This window comes from Berkeleyomyces rouxiae, assembly GCF_048999995.1.
Source record: "Berkeleyomyces rouxiae strain 22BRR77 chromosome Unknown BrBRR77_ptg000002l, whole genome shotgun sequence".
In the NCBI taxonomy this organism is placed as follows: Eukaryota; Fungi; Ascomycota; class Sordariomycetes; order Microascales; family Ceratocystidaceae; genus Berkeleyomyces; species Berkeleyomyces rouxiae.
Genome location: NW_027396492.1, coordinates 653,473 through 669,400, shown reverse-complemented (window position 1 = coordinate 669,400; position 15,928 = coordinate 653,473). Strand labels below are relative to the sequence as shown.

The 15,928-nt window shown below is 57.1% G+C and overlaps 6 protein-coding genes across 6 annotated transcripts; 2 read left to right on the top strand and 4 right to left on the bottom strand.

Moving 5' to 3' along the window:
* Positions 1–857: 857 nt before the first annotated feature.
* Positions 858–2,532, top strand: BROUX77_001730 (uncharacterized protein; the record flags this gene model as incomplete). Its single annotated transcript, XM_073746192.1, has 2 exons — positions 858–1,283; positions 1,348–2,532. 2 exons carry the CDS (start codon positions 858–860, stop codon positions 2,530–2,532), a joined length of 1,611 nt encoding a protein of 536 aa, XP_073606812.1.
* A 604-nt stretch (positions 2,533–3,136) lies between these two features.
* On the bottom strand, positions 3,137–6,146 carry BROUX77_001729 (uncharacterized protein; the record flags this gene model as incomplete). Its single annotated transcript, XM_073746191.1, has 3 exons — positions 3,137–3,594; positions 3,661–5,685; positions 5,765–6,146. 3 exons carry the CDS (start codon positions 6,144–6,146, stop codon positions 3,137–3,139), a joined length of 2,865 nt encoding a protein of 954 aa, XP_073606811.1.
* A 1,050-nt stretch (positions 6,147–7,196) lies between these two features.
* On the top strand, positions 7,197–8,604 carry BROUX77_001728 (uncharacterized protein; the record flags this gene model as incomplete). Its single annotated transcript, XM_073746189.1, has 4 exons — positions 7,197–7,211; positions 7,280–7,375; positions 7,444–8,221; positions 8,273–8,604. 4 exons carry the CDS (start codon positions 7,197–7,199, stop codon positions 8,602–8,604), a joined length of 1,221 nt encoding a protein of 406 aa, XP_073606810.1.
* A 471-nt stretch (positions 8,605–9,075) lies between these two features.
* BROUX77_001727 (uncharacterized protein) lies at positions 9,076–10,463 on the bottom strand (the record flags this gene model as incomplete). Its single annotated transcript, XM_073746188.1, has 2 exons — positions 9,076–9,827; positions 9,896–10,463. 2 exons carry the CDS (start codon positions 10,461–10,463, stop codon positions 9,076–9,078), a joined length of 1,320 nt encoding a protein of 439 aa, XP_073606809.1.
* Positions 10,464–11,088: 625 nt separating this feature from the next.
* Positions 11,089–12,006, bottom strand: BROUX77_001726 (uncharacterized protein; the record flags this gene model as incomplete). Its single annotated transcript, XM_073746187.1, has 2 exons — positions 11,089–11,783; positions 11,859–12,006. The coding sequence occupies 2 exons, from the start codon at positions 12,004–12,006 to the stop codon at positions 11,089–11,091; spliced, it is 843 nt and encodes a 280-aa protein (XP_073606808.1).
* Positions 12,007–13,290: 1,284 nt separating this feature from the next.
* On the bottom strand, positions 13,291–15,598 carry BROUX77_001725 (uncharacterized protein; the record flags this gene model as incomplete). Its single annotated transcript, XM_073746186.1, has 3 exons — positions 13,291–13,998; positions 14,069–15,259; positions 15,473–15,598. The coding sequence occupies 3 exons, from the start codon at positions 15,596–15,598 to the stop codon at positions 13,291–13,293; spliced, it is 2,025 nt and encodes a 674-aa protein (XP_073606807.1).
* Between the last annotated feature and the right edge of the window lie 330 nt (positions 15,599–15,928).

Below are 15,928 nucleotides of genomic sequence, written 5' to 3'. Positions count from 1 at the left end.
GAGGCGCTCCTGGGGCGCGATGTGGCATGTAGAGGGATTGAGCAGGCGGGCCGGTCCTCCTGAGCTGCAGATTTCACAGCACAGCCCACGGCGGAATCGAGACTTGGAGGTGCACGCACGCGGCTAATTACTAATTGAGATATCTGCAGGAACAGACAACTCGACAGGCGCGGCTGGGCTGTGGCCGTAGCCGCCGTGACACGTTGCGAGGAGGGGATTGGGGCTGCGATCAGAGCGGCAGGCGGTGTGGCGCCCAAGCTGCAAGTGTGGCGCTACCCAGAGAGCGTGGCGCTGCCCAGTGACGCATATTATGTAATCTCCGGCGGCTATAGATAGAAGCCGGCTGTTCTGCTGGTCTGTCTGTCTGGCCCAGCACAGACCGCCATCCCAGCACCACCACCAGCATCCAAGCCGCCGCTACCAAGCGCTGGTCCACTGCGAAAGCCGCTGTAAATAGAGAACCAGAGGCCTCGCCTGCCTGGCCTCTTGTTCTTTTTATAGGCGCCTTCGTTTCAGCGCCCCCGCGAAAGCCCTCTACCTCTGCATCGCCAGGCGGAATTGCCTCACCGGCCTGCCCTTCCTCAGCGCCAGAACAAGTCAAGCCTGTTCTGCGCCTTATTTCTATTCGCGGCGTCTTATTCCCGGTGCTTCTTGGTCTGCAAACGGCAACGTCTCCTCTCCCCTACGCTTTCTTGCCTTGGTCCGCCTGGGCCGCTTCAGAGGCACGCTATACGCCATCACCCAGGCTAGGAGCAGCTAAAATAGAACCCGCGTCGGTGGCACGCAGGGACTTGCCGGCGTAGGCAGCGCAAAAGCAGAGAACCAGGCCACAGTTCGCGAGCCGGCTCGAGGATAAGATGGACGAGCGCCGCCTGCCGTCGTTTGGGTCTGGGGGCTTTGGCCAACCTCGGCCTGAGGCTTCTTCTCCTTCTCACTCGCACGCGCACTCGCACTCGCACTCATACTCTCACTCTCACTTCCCCCCCCACTCTCCTCCCCAGCCTCACCACCACCCGCGCTCGCGCTCACAGTCGCCCTCGCTGTCCCACTCTCAGCGCTACCAAAGCAGCCCATCCGTGGCCGCCACCACCACTCCGCCCCGGAACACCCGCTACGCGAGCCCAAGCACCCGGAACAACTTCCTCTGTCCGCCTACCATGGCCGATAACACCGTTTCGTGCGACTCGCCGCAGTCGTCATGGGCCGGCGATTCGCCTGCTAGCACCGCCGCGTCGCCCTTCAACTTCCAGCCGCAGGAACTGTCGTCCTCGCCTGTGCGCGCAGTAAGTATCCTTCCGGACTGAATATGCTGCGATGCTGGCTGCGATGCTAACCAGCTCTCGACAGAATATTGGCCAGCGCAGAGGGCATCGCTACAAGCACAGCAGTGTGTCTGCCCAGCATCAGATCTTCCAGGAGCCGCCGCAACGGCCACCGCCCGTCCTGCCGGCTTCACTCCCCGTGCCAACCTTTAAAGAAGCACGTGACTCCATGTCACGCGAACAGCACATCCGCGCCTTTTGGTGTCTATGTCATCTTGTCGTTGCCGTGTTTGTATTCTTCGAGTCGCACGGCTCGCTGGCCATGATGGCGCTTTCACATCTCGTCTTCTTCGATGCCGGAAGCGCTGCCATCTGCGTAGCCGTGGATGTCCTGGGCAACTTTGAAGTCTGGCGCCGCAGCAGTATCCGCCACCCCTTTGGTCTCGAGCGCGCCGAGGTGCTCGCCGGCTTTGCCATGAGCGTGTTCCTGCTCTTTGGCGGTTTTGACCTCGTCTCGCACAACGTCAAGCATTTCCTCGCTGACGTGGCCGAGGATGGCTTGGCTGCCGGGTTGGGTCTAGATGGCGATCGCGGTCACGAGCAAGGCCACAACCACGGCGGCCACGGCGGCCATGGCCATGCGCGCGTCAGCACCGGCGCCATGGACTGGGCCAGCCTGGCTGCTATCGTCAGCACGCTCGTGTCGGCATATGGCCTGCGCAACCACGCGCGCATCGCCAAGGCCATGCGCGTGTCGTACCTCTCGTCGCTGCCCAGCCTGATTGCCAACCCATTCCACTTCCTCGCCTTCTTTTTCTCGGCCCTGCTGCTCCTCATGCCCATGTTCAGCATAAAGTACTACTCGTGGATGGACCACGGCATCTGCGCCGCCATTGCCCTGGCCATGTTCGCGCTAGGCTTCCGCCTAGCCATAGCCCAGGGCCTGATGCTGCTCATGTCATACGGCGGCACATCGACGGGCTTCTTTTCGAGCGAAAACAGCGTGCCGCTCGTCGTCCGCGAGATTGAGTCGGAGCCCGAGGTGGCAAAGGTCGAGGACGCTCAGTTCTGCCAGGTGCACTATGGCCTGGGCTTGGCGAGCCTCAAGCTGCGCATTCGTCGCAGCGTCGATGACCAGGCGCTGGGCAAGTTGCGCACGCGTATTGGTAATCTGGTCCAGAATAGACTGGGCGAGGGCTACGGCCAGGGCAGCAGTTTGCGCTGGGAGGTGACGCTGCAGACTACGGTTGACGTGAGCTTGAACCACTAAGAAGACATAGCAGAATGCGGAGATGCCTTCATTAGTAGTTGGGAGTGCCGACCTTTTGATACCATGAACGTTAATACATTTGCTCAAGTATGTACATACAACTAGCCTTGGAGAATCTTGTAGCATGGAGCTTGGAAGAAAATTTGTGTATAACTATTCATATTTAAACGCCAAAACACCATGAAGAAAGCAGACATCAAAGAGGGATAAGCCCAAGTAAAAGGAGAGGAGATGGGAGTGTGAGACACCAGCCAACCAAGCACATATTTTCTGTGTAACAGGCAAGCCAAACGAGGCCATCGTGGAGAGAAGAAGATGGACGGATAGATTTCATAACAGCGTCAGAGAAAAAAACAAAAACCAAGAGAGAGACCATAGAAGCTCTCACCCAAAAAAAAAAGACAAAGCAATAGAACAGGAAAAAGAAGAGAAAAAGAACTTGCGCCGGTTTGCCACAACCGCAACGTAAACAGGAGCCGGATCCGGAGATATACAACGCACCGTGGAACGGCATCACAAGCCAACAGACTTGCTTTTTTTTCTTCCTTTTTTTCATCTGTTATTTTTCCTCAAAAAGGCTAAAGAGACAAGAGATGTGTTCATCTTAGAACAGACCCCAGCGGCCACGCTCCTGGTCCTTCTTGCCCGCGTTGCGGCCGCCGCGGCCATTCGCCGGGCCCGAGTCGACGATGCGACTTCCGTCCAGCTGCTTCAGACTCTCCATCTTCTCTAGCACGAGCTCGAGCATTTCCTTGCGGCGGATGACGTCGAGGTGCTTGCGGATCTTGGGGTCTTCCTTGGCGAAGCGCTCGACGTCCTCGTCGCTCAGGTGGCGGCCGAGACGCAGGTCCAGCTCGCGCGGGAAGTTGTAGTAGAACTCGGAGAGCAGCTCGACGTTGAGGAAGAGAACGGCCGTTGACGCCAGCTTGGTCGCTGCGGCGTTGAGGAAGACTTCCGGGCAGTAGTACTTGTTGGTCAGGTCGGCGCACTGCTTCGACTTGACAGCCATCAGGCGCATTTTGATGATGTCAGCGCGGTCTCGGAGGAAGATTGCTTCGCGTCCTGTAAACGAAGAGTTAGTATGGTGGGTATAGGTATGAAACAAAAAAGACAGGTAAAGAAACTCACCCTTGGTCAGCAGGGCCGCGCTGAAGCCGCCAGCTCCACTATGGCCATCGCCCTCTACCACCACATCGCCCTTGCGCGCCTTGTCGACAAAGTTCATAACCTCGCGGAGCTTCCTGCGGCCGCCGACCTGGTTCTCCATGTTCTTGAGCGCCGCATCGCAGTCAGACAGTTCCTTCTTGAGCAGCACTGACGCGTTCTCGCGACCCTGGTTCCACTCGCGCGTCTCAATATCGATTTCAAACTTGTACGGCTTGATGCAGTTTTCAACCTGGTCCGAGGTGCTGTAGAAGCGCTCGTTGAGAATTGTCGACGCCGCCTGGTTGATGGTCTGGCGAGCAAAAGGGTGGTTGACGAATGTCGAGCCGTTGATCAGGCTGTCAATGCTGGACTGGATCGAATGAGCTACGACAGTGGTGGCCAGACGGCCAACACCAAGCTTGGTCAGCGCAGACACCGACGCATCAAGTTGTCGGTGCCAGTACAGCGAGTCGGGGTCCGCACGAGGAAGTTCGGCGATACTGTCGGGCTCCAGACGGGCAGGGCTCAAATCAAGGATAGGCTTGTTCCAGTAGCGCGCAGCCAGCAGATCCAAAACCTTTTGGTCGAGCTCGTTCTTCAGAATTTGGTGCATCTGTGGGCGGCCAAACTCTTCGGTAAAGTGCTTAAAGGCCACCTTGAATGAGTCCAGGGTTTCAGCCATGTACGACTCGGCAGACAACGGCCGGTCGTTGTATTGCACCTTGAACTCATAGGTGGCCTCTTCCAGCTCCTGGCGGATGGCATCGCTAGTTCCTTGGAGGCTAGACGACATGGTCTGCTCTAGCACGTGCATCAGCTTCTTACGCAGGGTGTTTGTGCCGACATTGACACCAGAGTCGCTGCCAAACTCGGTTGGGTGAGAGCCGAAGAAGCCGTTCTCGTTCTTGGTGATGGCAGACATCAGGTTTGTTGAGCCGCGGGCAAACAGGCCAACGGTAGTCGGAGCCTTGGATACCACGCCAACATAGCCAAGGCGGAGGGGGTACTGGGTGTCAGTCAGAATGCTGGCACCGCGGGCCGCATCCACCAAGTCCATCTTGGTCACGACACCAATAGTGCGCTCGCCGCGGGGGTCAACGCGACGGGAGGCTCTCAAAGCTGCCGAATTGGCCAGATCAACATCGGCCGCGGAGATGGCCAGGATCACATTGGGTCTCTGGATGTACTTATCGCATAGTTCTGCAATCTTTTGCTTCAGCTCCAGCGGCTGGTTTCGGCCGACGACCTGAATGTAGCCAGGCAGATCGATCAGCGACAAATCGGGAACGTTGGGGGAGTAGATGGACAGCAAGATTGGATCATCTGAGACGCACTCGCTCTCAGATACAGCCATGTTGAGCTCGGTCAGAGTGCGCTGGATGGAGGAAAAGTCGGTGACTTTGCGCAGACCCAACTCAGGGAACTCTCCGTACTCCTCGTTCGAGTCGGGGGTGTTGACCAAGGTCAGCTCGATAGGTCTGCGGGTGACCATGTTGGAGCCCTTGGGTAGAAACTCATGACCAACTATGGCCTCGAGAACAGAGCTTTTTCCTGAGGACTGAGAGCCGATGACAACAATCGAAGGCAGAGTCAACGTGCTGCTCTGACCAACGTTCTTGAGGATGTTGCGGATCTCAATCATCTTCTTGGTGAGGACCATCATCTGGTCATCGCGAGCAGACTCTTCGGGCTTGCGTGAGTCGCCATCGTCTGAAAAGCTGTAGGCGGCAGCACCACCGGCAGCCGCAGCAGCAGGAGAGACTCTGCTTTGCTTGGGGTTCGGGCCGCCGTTTCCAGAGCCGTTCCCAGAGTCGCCCTCCCCAGTGCCAATCTGCTCGTGCAGAGTCATGAGATTGGCCATCCACTCGGGCATGTTTTCCTTGGTATTTTGCCAACCTTGCATGGTCTGATCAGCAACACCTTTGGCACCGACAAAGATATTGGAGGTGACGTCGGTAATACCATCGACGGTCTTGTTGAATACGTCGATTGCATAGGCGCCGGCCTCTGTCCCGTGGGAATATCAGTCAGTATAGTCCAAAGCATTTAACAAGCAATAATCGGCTCTATGGCATCTATGACGTACGGTTGGCTTGGTACTGCACCCAAGCAAAAGCGCCAATAGCGATGCCGCCAAACATGGCGGGGATGCGCACAAATTTGACAACCAGCTTGGGCAGAAAGCGGCCAAACGACGCATTGCGCACAATGACGGCGTTATGGAAGGCGTTTCCCGGCAGCCATAGGCGCTTGCGAGTAGCCCGGACGGCAGCGTCGGCACGCAGCAGGCCAGCTGTGGGGAGTCTCAAGTATGTGCGGACCTGCGAGGCGGCGGCGCTGGGCGGCGAGCCGGTGGTCCCGGGCGTGATGTGGGTGGATGGCGGAGACCGGTACGAGAGCTGCGGGGTCTGGCTCGGCACCCGGCCAAGCTGGGGGAGGCGGCCCCGGGCGAGCAGCCGGCCGCTCATGGTGGCGAGAGGATGTGCAAGAGAAGAGAACGGGCCGAGGAGGCGGGCGGGCGGATGGGTTGGAAGCGGAGCTGGTCGAGATGTGCAATTATCAGAGACGTCGTGGCAGTTTCAGAGACAAGAAGGGTCGTGACTGAGTCCACAGCAAGAGTCTTCGCACTCGCTCGTGGTGTTCCGGCTGTGAAAACAAAACTGGAGGGGCTGGCGGGCAGCGGGTTCTGGCTATATTGGGTCTCGAGATATACCGTGGGATCCCTGCTATCGCTTGGTTTTCCTGGCGGGGAAACCCTTGAATGGTGGGCGTCACAAGCTTGGAGCTCTTTTATGGGGTGGTAGCAGAGGCTTTCGGGCACAGCGAGCGTTGGTCTCAGAGAAGGTCGCAGGCCTAAAGCTTCAACTCGAAGTTGCACCGTTGTATGCTGTGGCTTTGGCTGAGACGCCGTGGTGGCTCGGAGAGTCAGAGACGGCGGCCTGAGGATATGCACACTGTGCTGCACTGTGCTATGCGGGGCATTTTGGGTGGATGTCCCGCAGCAAGCGGCTTGTGCTACCGTGCATACAACTGTGTTACACACTGTGTTTAAATAACCCTACATCTGTCTAACCCTAGATATCGACTTTAGTTACAACGGCCCAGCCCTATGTCGACACTACGGAACCTCTTCTGTAGCTAACATCGCCGCCACCTGTTCACATCCACTGCCACAAGTGTTGCGCCAGCGTCTCTGCAAAAGCCGACCGGTTCTTATTTTAGCGTCGCTTACATCGCCTTGTTTCACTCTACCGCCAGCACGCTTCCCTTTCGTCTGGCTAAGCGGGTTTGGGCTGTTGACTCTTAACGAACGTGCCCTTGCTCCATTGGCCGTCTCAATTGCGTCATCCCAGCCCGGCTCCTTATCTGCTGGCCTGGCTGCACCCAACCACACGCGACTCGCAACGTTTTTTCTGCACCGCTGGCTTGTACAATCTTTCCTTTTCTTTTCCTTCACACACCGCATCTCCCGGCCGATTTCCGTCTCTGTCTCCCGCTGGCTCTTCATCTCCGCAACCATGTGCCGTTTTCTAGTACGCCCTCCACTGCAACGGACGCACTGACACTTTGCGGCCACTGAACTAACATCCCCGGCTTACAGGTCTATAAAGGCAGCGATGATATCCTGCTATCCAAGCTGATTCTCGATCCCGCCCATTCTATTCTTCGCCAGTCCTACGATTCCCGTCTGCGCCTGGTGTGTGCTGCTCCCTGGCCATGCACATCTATCCCAAGCCATCCCACTAACCGATCCCTCTTGTCTAGGATACCCGCCGTGGACAAAACAATGCTGATGGCTTCGGCATTGGCTTCTACACCGATCCCAAGCTGGGAAGTGCCCCGTGCCTGTTCACCTCGACCATCCCAGCCTGGAACTGCACCAACCTCCAGCGCATTGCCTCCAAGACTGCCTCGCACCTGATCTTTGCCCATGTGCGCGCCACCACCGAGGGCTCGCTGAGCGAGGACAACTGCCACCCCTTTACCCACGGCAGCCTGATGTGGATGCACAACGGCGGTCTCGGCGGCTGGAAGCACATCAAGCGCCGTCTGGGCGCCCGGCTCGCCGACAAGTGGTACCTGAGCGTCCGCGGCGGCACCGACAGCGAGTGGGCCTTTGCGCTGTTCCTCGACACGCTTGAGCGCATGGGCCACGATCCCAGCTCCGAGCCCAAGGCCGGCGGCTTCGGGCCCACCGTGCTGCGCAAGGCCCTGCTCGAGACTATCCGCCAGATAAACGAGTTCACCGACAGCATCCCCGCCAGCGTTTACGACAACGAGGACGTTGATACCCGGAGTCTGCTCAACTTTGCAGTGACTGATGGCCACAGCACCATCTGCACCCGCTACATCAGCTCGGCCACCGACGAGGCGGCCAGTTTATACTATTCCTCTGGAACCCAATGGGAGGAAAAGCTCAAGCCATCTACATCCTTGGACGGAAAGGACAGCAAGATACAGGGCCATGCCTACCACATGGAGCGCAACGACAAGGGAGCCGATATCGTGCTGGTTGCCAGCGAGCCACTGACATTCGAGAGAGGTGAGCCCTCCTATTTGTCCTACCAACAGTCCGTCTACTAACACTGGCTAGAAAACTGGATCAACGTGCCCACCAACTCCGTCCTCACCATCTCCCGCCAGACCGTCATGGTGCACCCCATCATCGACCAGTACTACAACCGCAACCCCGACCACGTGCGCTCCAGTGCCTTTGTGCAGACCAAGGGCCTTGCTACTAATGAGAAGCCGGATGCCCGGTTGGCGCCTACGTCGTCGACGTCGTTTTCGTCGTCGTTGTCGACGTCGACGCTGCCCATGTCCGACGTTGCAAGTCAGAAGAGCATCGAGTCTGGCTCCGTGCCCAATTCCATTGCAGCCCATCTTGCAGCCCTGAAGCCGTCAAATCTGGCGGCTGTGGTCTAGGAAAGACTATCGAGTATTGCTTTTTGTGTGACGTTGCCCGGGTCTTATGCGACTTTTATTTTATGATCCCCCCTCCCATTTCATTTGTTTTCCTTTTTTTCATGATTTTCATTTTTTACATATCCACCTCATTGATACAGCAGAGGCCTTGTTTTCTTGTTCTTGTTCTGTTAGATTTCTTGGCTTAGCTGTCTTGTCTAGAAACACACCATGCGTACCGGCAGAGTATAAAGCCATGGCATGATACGATAGACGTCGGACTTGTGTACTCTACTACACTGCGTAACAGATACCTTGTAAATAAACATTTTGCTTTCACTGTATATAGACTTAGTGGCGTAGCTGTCGAGAAATCCAAAGGCCACAGACACAGAGTAAGAGACAAGAAACAACCAGTAAATGTGCACGTACGACAAATCATAAAACTACATTCGTATTTGGAACGAACTAGGCCTTGCCCTTTTTCCAATACTACCAGTCCGAATCGAACGAATCGAAGTCGGCATCGTCATAGTATCCATCCTGTTCGCAGTCGTACGCCGCGTCGTCCGAGACTGCCTCGTATGCCTGGGCATCAAAACCGGTGTCCTCCTCACCCTGACCACCAGTTGCGAAGGCCATGGGCGTCGCCGGGGGCATGGGCACCTGCACACCTGCGCCCTGCGCCGCTGCAGCCTGGGCGTTCAGCAGCGCCTCAGCCAGGGTTTTGCCATCGTAGTAGTTCATCGCGGGGTTGTAGAACTCAGCAAAGTAGCGGTTGTAGTCGACGGGGTGGTGGCCGGGGCGACCGTCAGCAGGCGCCATGGCGGCTTCAGCAGCAGCGCGGCGGGCGTCGGGCTCGTCCAGCAGCTGCTTCTGCTTGGCCTGGAAGGCGCGCGAGCGGGAAGACAAGGCGGTCGACAGGGCGTGGGCGGTGGCGTCGTCGTAGACGTTGGCGTCGTCGTAGACGTGAGCGTCGTTGGCGAGCGACGAGTCGGTGTCGGAGCTCGATGGGCGCAGCGAGTGGAGCGAGGACATCAGGCTCCACGACTGCAGACGGCGGGTCAGCGCGGCGCTGCCGTTGCCGGAGTCGTTTTTGGTGGGCTTGACGGCATGCTGCTCAGGCGTGGGCTGGGGGATTGGATCGCCAGTGAGTTTCATGACGGAAAGGTAGCCGCGGCGGGGAATGGTCCAAGGCTCAAGAACCACGTACGGGAAAGCAAACTGGTGGCGGGGAGATGAGACTGTATGATGTTTAAGTTAGAGAGATCGCGGTGGGCTAGTTTAAAATTGTTGTGAAGATTATGCTTACATAGATGAGGTGTGCCATAGGCGACCAGCCTTTTCTTGGCAAGACTCGAATCAACCAGCTGGAGACGACGCGACGCGTTGAACAGCTTGAATGCATCCTCATGGAAGCCGCTGATGTCCAGGCCCGCCGACTCAGGTGCAGGGAACTTTTCATGGCAGTAGACAACGCCAACGGCAAAGCACAGGTCCATAGTGTCCTGGAAGACCTGGATCTGCGACTTGTAGATGGTGTCGTAGCCGAGCTCACGCGGATACCAGAAGTCGCTAGGAGCAGCAGCAGCACCGCCGCTGTCGTCCTCAACAGTCCATGTCCACGGCTCGTAGCGCTCACGCTCACGGCCAGCGTACTGGCCGTGGTTGTAGTCACGTACGGGCATGCGCAGGCAGTGGGCCTCGTACATGCAGGCAGCGCAGGGCGTCGGAGCCTGGACGCCCGACGCGCACTGACGGGCGTCAGCGGCGGCGCACATGTGCGTGCTGAGGAAGCAGCATTGGGCCGTGTCACAGGAGATTTTGACGCCAATAGCGTGGCCACACGCAAAGAAGGCGGGTGCGATAACGCAGACCATGATTGGGGGATGGGGATGGATGGTAGACGTGTGGAAGGGAACTATCGAAATATAAGAGAAGGAGAGATGCTCAGCAGGACACGTGCACAACTTGCAATGAACAATATTGATAGTTTGAAGATGTGATGATGGAAACTATGAAGAAAGAGAAGAAAAAAGGGTGAAAGAGAACAGAGAGGTGTCGAGTGTGTGAAGCAAAGAAAACAACAGCAACGAGATTCTCCTGGGTTCTCCTGGAACAACCACCAAAGAAGGATATCGTGACCCGTGGACTCGCGTCCATTGTCCAAGCTGGGCCTTGGTTGCTATGCAGACTTGAACACTTGAGAACTGCGGCTTGCCCGGCCGTCTCACGGCGCTGGTCAGTATGTGCCTGACAGGCAGAGATCCGTCGGCCAGCGTAGTTAGGCTATCAGGCTCTACCGCTACACGGGACTTCATAAACAAGGGGAGATTAACAAGGCAGACAGAGTTAAAGAGAGAGAGAGACGTCAAAGACTGGCTTGCCTGAACAGGTCTGTAAGTCCGTTTAATATAAAAAGAAAGGTTGGATAGAAACAATGCAACAAAATTAAGGACATAAATACAATGCCGTCAGGCGCCGAGCTGAGCCTGCTGTGCCTGTTCAATCCAGCCGCCGCTCCGAGACCGATGTCGGAAGCAGTGTCTCTATATCTTCATCGTCTTCCGAAGCATACAGCACATAGTGTTGCGCAATAAAGATCGAGTCATACATCATGGAGATATTGCCGAGTGCCAGCTTGACCGGGTTTCCAGTCACACCCGACCAGTCGCCCACGAGGTACGAGTCGATGCCCAGCTGAGCTACGGAGAGCACGCCGCCGGTGAAATCGAGCAGAATGGCGCCAATCGACCATCCCTTTGTGCTGCGGGCGCGGTAGTTGTGCATGATCTGCGGCGCATACTTGACCAGCGTGACGACCAGCTTGACATAGGAAATGGCATACACCATGTCCAGCGCGCACCAGTCAACCCGCGGGTCCAGCAGCTCGCCACGCGCCGCCTTGAAGCTCGCCGTCTTGGTCACCACGAGCGACACGCCGGCCACGCCGGCCACGCACCCAAAGCAGATGCCTAGGATAAAGCGGCTGACGCGTGAGGCGCCCGCCGGGTCGAAGCCCCACACGCCCGGCCAGTGCTGGCTGATTATGGCGCACGAGGCGGCAAAGGCGTGGGCGGCAAAGGCCACGTCGTTGAAGGCCACCGACGGCAGGTGGCCGCTGTTGCGGGCCATGTACTGGTCGCGAATCATGGGCGAGTAGTACATGGAGAGCGTGAAGATTACATAAGCCAAGAAGCCTATAGTGCAGCGTTAGAAACTTGGGCAGGTGAACCTGGGCTAGCCCTACGGATACATGGGGATCTGCAACAAACCTAAAGTGTTGATAAAAGGAAGATCAATCGTGCTGCCGGCAGTGGTTTTCCGGCGGAAATTGAGCAGCAGCTGCGGGTAGAACGACAATGACCAGCATGTAGTGTAGATCCACCCAAACAGCACGGATATCATCGACAAGAACCCCATAGCTCCCGTGTGCATGAACGTGCCTTGTGGTTCGAGAGAGAGAAGAAATAAAAGGGGGGGAGAGGGACCTGGGGAGCTATGGCCGGGGAGCGCGTTGTGCGGCGGAGCAGCAGACGCAAGAAAAAGCCAACGGCGCAGCGGAGATCAGAGCCCGGCCCAGTCAAGGTCGGCCAAGCTGGTGAGGTTGAAGCGCGGCTACTCTGGCGGGACAGGGGCGTATAGAGTGCGCAGGAGGTCGGAGGTTGGAGGCGCGAGTCAGGTGAAGCGAAGCGCCCAGCGGCAGCCAGTCGCCAAAGAATGGTTGAATACAGGAGACGTCCAAGGCGCAAAAGACTCAGCAGCGCGAGCGAGATCCGGGTGGACAAAGTCGTCAGAACACGGGTTATCAGGTTATCGTAGGGAGAGCAGGACAAAGAGCAAAAGGGAAAAAAGAATCGGCCGTAGAAAGCGAGCGTTTGAAGGTACTACTACAAAAGGGAAAAAAAAAAGAGAAGAGAAAAGAAAAACAATGCAAAAGATCGTTGAATGAGGCGTTAATGAGCGGCAGCTTCACAGAAGACGAGTAGGAGAAGAAAAAAAAAGGCCCCTTCACTAAAAAACGAGGCAATAGCCAGAGGGCACCAGAGACAAAACTGGTCACGATGTTGCATTTCAGGCGGTGGCTAAAAGACATGCTTCAAGGCGTGCTCAAAGCCAAAGCGCTCCGACGAATGCGCGCCCTTCTTATCTTATCGTGAAGACTGTCCTCTAGGGTTAACTGCATACATACAGGGAATGACACCCATTTGCTATATTAGGGTCTCTTTTACGGCACATCAAACTAAACTCAACCTCGACGACTTCACTTTTTGCAACTCTAAATAGATCATCTTTGATATTCGTCTAGGATATCCCGCAACCAGAGACAGACTCCCACGAACAGCACGATGCAAGATGGGGGCCCAACAAACAACAAAAGAAAAACAAAGAGTGAGGGAGAAAAATAGCTCAAAAACACTCCAGACACATAATTCAAAGGCATGAAATGTTACAGGACAAAGAGGGAAATATTACAGGCAATAAGGACACAGGCGTAGAGGCAAGCCTTTTTTTTGGTTTCTTTCTTTCGCTTCCCAGGCATTTGGCCTCGACGGCAGTTGTCCGGCAGCAGAGAAATCAGGGCGCTTGGGGGGGGGGGGTTATGGGGTATATAGAAAAGCTAGACAGCAGAGTGGCGGCCGAGTGAATGGCTCAAGTCCTTCCTTGTGCTGGACCAGCAGACAAGGCAGACGACAGGCCAGTCTCCTACGAGTACACAGCCTCGACGGCCTTGTCCAGTACCTTCCACGCCTTGGCATCGGGTGTGGCGACCCGGCCAAAGTTCTCGTCCAAGTCCAGCACGGCCTTGAGCGCATTGCGGCTGCGCACAAACGGGCCGTGGAGCGCCATGTCGTCGCCGAGGCCGGCGATCTCCTTGCGCGCCGATAGGTGACCGGGCAGCGGGAGCGTCGTGTGCAGGACCTCGTATGCGGCGAGCGTGAAGCCAAACTGCGGCGACGAGCGGAAGATGCGCGCCGGCCCGCCCTTGAAAAAGGCCCGGAAGCCCTCCTGGTGCCAAATCTTCTTGGCTGCGTCGCGCAGCCCAGAGTACTGCGTGTCGCCCTTGCGCGCCTCGACCTGCAGGCGCGTCTTGATCACGTCGCATGGCGTTGTTAGGTAGGCTGCGGGGATGCCGGCAATGGCGCCGGCTGTGAGCAGTTGCAGCACGCCCAGTGGCTTGGTCGGCGACTCGTTGAAGAGGTCGCGCTTAAGATGGCTGTAGGCAGGGAAGTAGATGGCAGAGAAGGGAACGTCACGAAGCAGACAGGCCGATGCGCCCTTGTAGAGACCCAAGAAACCGAGGTTGCGGATGATCCACATAGCTGAGCGCTTGGGAACGGCAGCATTGGTCTTGGAGGCCTCGCCTTGTACTTGCAAGCGGATCTTGACAATCTCAAGCGGGTTGGTAAAGACCTGAGAAGAGTTGGTGTGTTAGCAGCAGTGATTTACATTGATCCCTAACGCTCAGTTCATGGCATCTTACCACTTGACAGGCACCAGCTGTACCGCCGGATATAATCTCCGCCCCCACAAGTATTGAGCCGTCCTTTTTCGTGAAATAGTTGCGGGCCAGGTCGTTGACGGTCAGCTTAATGGCCTTTTCGGGCGCAACACCGACAAGCTGTGGCAGCACGCCCGAGTACAGCCCCAGGAAGCCCTCGTTGCGAATGACCTTTTGGAAGCAGTCAATCGAGTTCTTGTACAGCGCATTGCCAGCCGGGCCGCTAGTGCGCTGGTTCTGAAGGCGAGTCTTGACCAGATCGATGGGATACACCATAAAGGCGCCAAAGGCACCGGCTATCGACCCCAGAACAAAGTTGTATGAAGACACAACCACCTGCTCGCCCCATGTTAATTGCGAGTCCTTCTTGGCCTTCTCGACGGCTTCGCTAGCGAGAGAAACGGGCTTGCGCCACGAGCTGTCAACGACTCTGCGGAAGTCGGCTGGTGCCAGGCGGCCGCCCCCATGGGCATCTGGGCTGGCAAAGCGGAAGAGAAGGTCAACCTCGGCAGGGGTAAAGGCCTGGAAGCGGGCATGCAGGGCAGCCGTTGCGGAGAAGTCGTCGCGCGAAATCTTGCCGTCGGGGGTCTTGGCGCTGGCCTGCACGACGACCTTTTCAATCAGGTCGATGCTGTCGACGACATTGCGAAAGGCTCGCACGGTAGCATACGAGATCTTGTCGGTGCCATTGGCACTCTCGCAGAGCTCGGGCAGACGAGCCAGGGTGTAGTCGGACAGCTTGTGCCGCGATGTCTCGCGCACAATGCGCTCAAAGTCCTGAGGCGCAATGTAGCCGGTCCCGGCGGGGTCAAGGTGCGCAAAGGCCTGGCGGATCCGCTCGCCCTGCATGCCGCGCAGCAGCTGGGCAAACTCGGTGTAGCTGAGAGTGTGGCGCTGCTTGGCTGAGCCGAGGTGCAGGCGCATCCACGGCGAGTCGAGGTTGAGCGGCAGGCTGTCGGGACTGCGATTGGCTTCCAGCACCTGGCGGAAGTCGTCGTACGAGACATGGCCGGAGCGGCCCACGTCAAACAGGCGGAAGGCAATCTGGTATTCGGCGTCGGGCTTGCTCAAGAGGAGCTCAAACGACTCCCAGTCGTCCAGGGACAGCTTCCCGGTGTTGTGGCGGTCGGCAACGTGGAAGAGCAGGGCGTATTGGTCACGGTAGATGCGGTGCTAGGGAATGTGCGGGTGGTGTCAGTTCTGGAGCTTGGCACCACGGGAGATTGGCCTAGCAGACGCAGGGAGCAATATGAGGACTGTCCAGTCGTGGATAGACATGTCGGTAGTTTGTCGACACCTCGCACCAGGTCAATGCAAGCTCTGGCGCTGGCTGGCCTGGCCTGGCCTGGCCTGGCGCTGGTCACGCCATGGGAGCAATCAACTTACATAGTCCTCGCCAGCCGGCGCAATGGCGCTCATGAACTGCTCGGGGCCCATGAACAGCTGGCCAGCTTCATCCTTGACGGCAGCAGCCTCAAAGCGGGCCTGCACGGATTGTGACGATGCCGTCATAGTTTCTTCTTCTCTCTGGAGGGTGATGAACGAGAGTGGAAGGGGGAGGGGTGAGGGAGGGGAGTCGAATGGCGGACGGGAGAAGAAAGGCTGCTCAGAAGAACCAGCAACAATGAATGGGGAGCCTGAGGCAGAGAATGGGACAAAGGCAAAGAAGAAAGACAAAGACGGCGAGCGAGACAGAAAGATGCAGACGCCGGCAAACAAGAACACCTGGGGGGGCAGAGAAAGAATGTAGATGGGAGAAAACAACGCCAAGTGGGATTTTATTGTTTCCTTTTTTTTTTTTCTTACAGCGGCGACAGTTCTGAAGCAGTGGTGCTACAGTGG